Source organism: Neofelis nebulosa, chromosome 1 (genome assembly GCF_028018385.1).
Source record: "Neofelis nebulosa isolate mNeoNeb1 chromosome 1, mNeoNeb1.pri, whole genome shotgun sequence".
Lineage (NCBI taxonomy): Eukaryota > Metazoa > Chordata > Mammalia > Carnivora > Felidae > Neofelis > Neofelis nebulosa.
Window position 1 is genome coordinate 151,973,330 of NC_080782.1, and position 4,203 is coordinate 151,977,532.

The 4,203-nt window shown below is 50.8% G+C and overlaps 1 protein-coding gene across 1 annotated transcript; it reads right to left on the reverse strand.

Moving 5' to 3' along the window:
• Positions 1-711: 711 nt before the first annotated feature.
• On the reverse strand, positions 712-3,889 carry LOC131517766 (uncharacterized). Its single transcript, XM_058740334.1, has 2 exons — positions 3,687-3,889; positions 712-3,082 (listed from the first exon to the last, which is right to left on the reverse strand). The coding sequence occupies exon 2, from the start codon at positions 1,727-1,729 to the stop codon at positions 719-721; it is 1,011 nt and encodes a 336-aa protein (XP_058596317.1). The 5' UTR covers positions 1,730-3,082; positions 3,687-3,889; the 3' UTR covers positions 712-718.
• Between the last annotated feature and the right edge of the window lie 314 nt (positions 3,890-4,203).

The window sequence follows — 4,203 nt, forward strand, 5'->3', positions numbered from 1 at the left end:
ACCATGAGATCATGACCGGAGCCAAATTCAACTCGGAAACTCAAACGATTGAGCCACCTTGGTGCCTGTCCTCATTATTTAAATCTTTAGTTTACTACATAAACGTCACCTGCAGAAAACCTTTAGGATCTTTGTACTTTATTGCCTAATAGATTAGCATAAATGGAATATTGAATATTTCACTTAGGTATTTTTATAATATGCACATTAGGCCAAATCAGCATGGCCTGCCCAGGAAAATGAAACATTTTCAAGGTATCGCTCTGGTCCAGACATTTCTCTTCTGGCTTCTGGTCTTGTGTCAAACCTCAAAGGGTCCCCATGCCAGATAATGAAGATATTCCAAGTAGGGAGCTTCACATAATCTTTGTTCTTTGGGGAGTATTCCTCTGTCAGAAAAATATTAGTTTCATTGAATTTTTAATGAATTATTAATCACTCTCATGTTATGTAGCCAGACACAACAGGCCATGTTGTATTTTTGCGCACACCTGAAAATTTTGGAGGAGCTAAAGCAGCAGAAACCGATATCGGTGGTTGCAGAGACTGGGGTGAGGGAATGAGCCATGGTGATTAGTAGTACACGTGTCTGTGTGATGGAAATGTTCTAGGAATACCTAGTGGACACGGTTGTAAATTCCTGTGAAGGTATGTAATGACACTTGATTTATAATTTCAACGGATCAGAGTAAAATTTTATTTGAAGTTAATTTATGTTTTATTTACAAAGAAAATACATAAGGCCGTTAAATATCTCTATACAAACCACAAAAATTACGAAGACTGCAATGACAGCGGAAGGGAATTCATCCTTTGGGGCTGCAGCCAACATGAGCCGCTGCTCGGGAGCTAAGGCTGGTTGCTCAGCTGCAGCAGGTGGTTGCTCCAGCCCTTCCATGCCCCCGCCAGCTGGGGCTGGAGGCCGCTCAGGCTGTAGGTCCACCAACGGGGCAGGTGTCTCTTCCAGCTCCTGACAGTGAATCAGAGCTGGGACTACAACCTGCACTGGTGGGTTTGCTGCAGGGAGGCTCAACTCTTCTATGTGCTGAGCTCTAGGATGAGTGGTGTCCTTAGCCAGTTTGCGCTGCAAAGCTGCAGCAGGTGGTTGATCCAGCCCTTCCGCGACCCCGACAGCTGGGGCTGAAGGCTGCTCAACTTCTGGGTCCTCCAAAGGGACATGTGGCTCTTCCAGCTCCTGACAGTGAATCAAAACTGGGACTACCACCCGCACTTGTGGTGAAGCTGTAGGGAGGGTCACTGCTTCTTCTAATTGCTGAGCTCCAGGATGAGTGGTGTCTTCAGCCAGCTTGGGCTGCGAAGCTGCAGCAGGTGGTTGCTCCAGCCCTTCCATGACCCCAACAGCTGGGGATGGAAGCTTCTCAGGTTCTGGGTCCACCAAGGGGGCAGGTGGCTCTTCCAGCTCCTGACAGTGAATTAGTGCTGCGACTAACACCTGCACTGGCAGGGATGCTGCATGGAGGGTCACTGATTCTTCTAATTGCTGAGCTCCAGGGTGAGTGGTGTCTTCAGCCAACTTGGGCTGCGAAGCTGCAGCGGGCACCACAGAGATATCAGGTGCTAGCTCCTGAGGGACGTCTGGATCTTGCCCTGGAATTTGTGCCTTAGCTTCAAGAATTGAAACTGTCATCACTGTGATTGCCATTCCAGGGCCATTCCTAATAAAGGAAACCTCTCCCGCAGACATTGTCATCTGAGTCCAACAACCCATCAGGAGGAATTCTCCCCAGATGGCATGCTAATCGAACAGTGATCTGATACTACGCACTGCTTCTAGCCCAGCCGCAGCCTCAGGAAATGTGCTCTGTGTGGCATACCCCATCCCCTCCATATGCCCGCATCTCCCATTCAGAGTCCTCCTCACCCCAAGACTCTGGCTCTTTGGGCTCACGGTTTCTCCGCGATGAGCAGAGAAGGCGGGCACAGCACTGCAGTTCGGAGCCTGGAATGTGGACCCCTACATATGCCTGCAGCATCTTCAGCCTGATGAAATGTGGGGGCTGGAAAAAATCCTGGGGGTACTGGTCCAGCCAGGTGCCCAGTATGGAGAAGGCCCTGGGGATACAAAAGTGGCCAGAACAATCAACATGGGGTGTTCCTAACACTCTGATGTCTCAGGACACCTCTGTGGGACCTGGCATCCTTGCCTCCTGATCCTGGATGTCCAGAGGCTGTCCCTACACCTTGTCCACCTGTGATTTGGAAGAAGTCCTGCCTGAGAGAGTCCTGATCACTGAAGAGGGACTGTCAAAATTCTATTTGACGCGAACCCCTTAACCAATGATGTGGTCGTCTCTGTCCTTCTTGGGGAAGCCAGACATACTCTTTGGTGTGTCCCCCTCCCTACCTCCCGCTACAATTCAATTCCATGCGTGAGTGGAGGGGTGGTGCCAGGATGAGTCAGTGCCTTCACTGAATATACTAGCGCTCTATGAAAATCCGAACAAATACGGGACAAAGGGACTCTGTCTCTTACTTGGGCTTTTTGGACCCTCCTCATACCTTAAACATGACGACCTGTGCCTATATGGTGACTCATTCACTCAGTGCACGTGTGAGTGTCCTTCCACTGACACTGGTCTCCCATGGTGTGGGTGATATGTGGTCCTTGAGCCCTCACTGTGTCTCCTGAACCCTTGCTAAACAAGCACACACTATTGATGTTCCACAAGGTGGTGAGCGTGATGCTCCCCAAAACCTTTATTCTGGGCTCCCATATGGGGTGGAGGCAAGCCTGTGAGTGGGAAGGGAAGGGGTTGGGCTCTCTAAGGGGCTGACTCTGTCCTCTGGCGCCCTTTTCTGTTTCACTGTGCCCACAACCTATCCTCTAACCTACAGGACAGGACCCCTTACCTTGCTTCCAGGGAGAAGCCCTCAGACCTTTGCCCTCTCACAGGACTCTCAGATGTGTGGGATGCTGGGCCCTGCAGCCCCTCCCACGCACAGTCTCAGCACTGCCCTCTTGGAGACGGAAGGCCCGCCAGCATGGGTACAGCCTACTCACATTTTCTCCTGCTCCCGGGGTCTGCCATCCTCCTCAGCGTCAGGATGGAAGCAGCTATATCTGGAGGGGGCCAGAAAAGCATCATATCAGGTGTCCTTTGGATACTACCTCTTGTCATATCCAGGGTCACTGACTGATGACTAGAATGAAGCTCTGGAGGGGAAGGTGCTGTCTGCTGTGTGCTTTGGATCCCAGTCAGCAACTACAGAAGTGCCTGCACATAGTAGGGCTTCCTGTATGGTTGGTGAATGATAGGACCCCAATCAGCTCCATCACACATATTGGTGTGGACCTAGGCGTGGGCCTTCTGCTTATCCACAGATATCCTTGCTCTGGTTCCATCCAGGACTCAGACCCCCAGATGGAGCCTCAAGTCTTTTCAAATGGGAATAGCCTAACTCAAGATCTGGTGACAGTGAGGGATGAGGCAGAAACTTGATCACGGGCAAGAGGACAAAGATGACCCAGCACAGACACAGCCCTGTCAGCAGACATTTCCACAGAGCCAGGGTCACTTTCCCTGCAGTGCCCCCACTGAGTACCTGCAGTTATTCTACCCCGATCAGAGGAACAAACTGAGACTCAGGGAGGTTTGGTGACTTTCCCTAGACTCAAAGCTTCAAGGGGCTAAATCACACTAGGCTGCGAAGGGCAGGGTGCTCACCTCTTAAACAGTAGGTCCAGGACCTGTTGGGTGGTAGCAAAAGCTCTCTACGTTCCCAAGAATGTGCAGAGGTAGGTGGGGTCTCTACCCAGGAAGGCGGGCACCATGTGCTCCACTCGCTGTTCCAGTAGCATCCAGGCTCCTTCGATGGTCCACTCCACACAATTCTCATTTTTTACCCTGAGGTAGAACAGAAGAGGGACACAAAGTCAGACACAGCACTATGGACATCAGGAGGGTTGGGGCCCAGAATGCAGACCAAACTCACCAGCCCTCAGTGACTTGTCGAAAGAGTGAGACCTGGGTGCCCACAGTAGGAAAAATGATCTGGGCATTCACACGAGAATTTGAGGTGGGGAATGGCTGAACACGTTAGGATCTGAGGTCAGATTGTTAGATGAGTGTGGACAGACCTCCCTGCATTAACAGCAATGTCCCTATGATTTCTAACACCACAGTCCATTCTAGGGACCAGAAGACAGGGATATTTCCTGGCAGAGGTTACATCAGGGTAGTA

Coding starts and splice junctions, on each gene's coding strand:
- LOC131517766 (XM_058740334.1), bottom strand. CDS start 1,729: ATGGGTTGTTGGACTCAGATGACAATGTCTGCGGGAGAGGTTTCCTTT.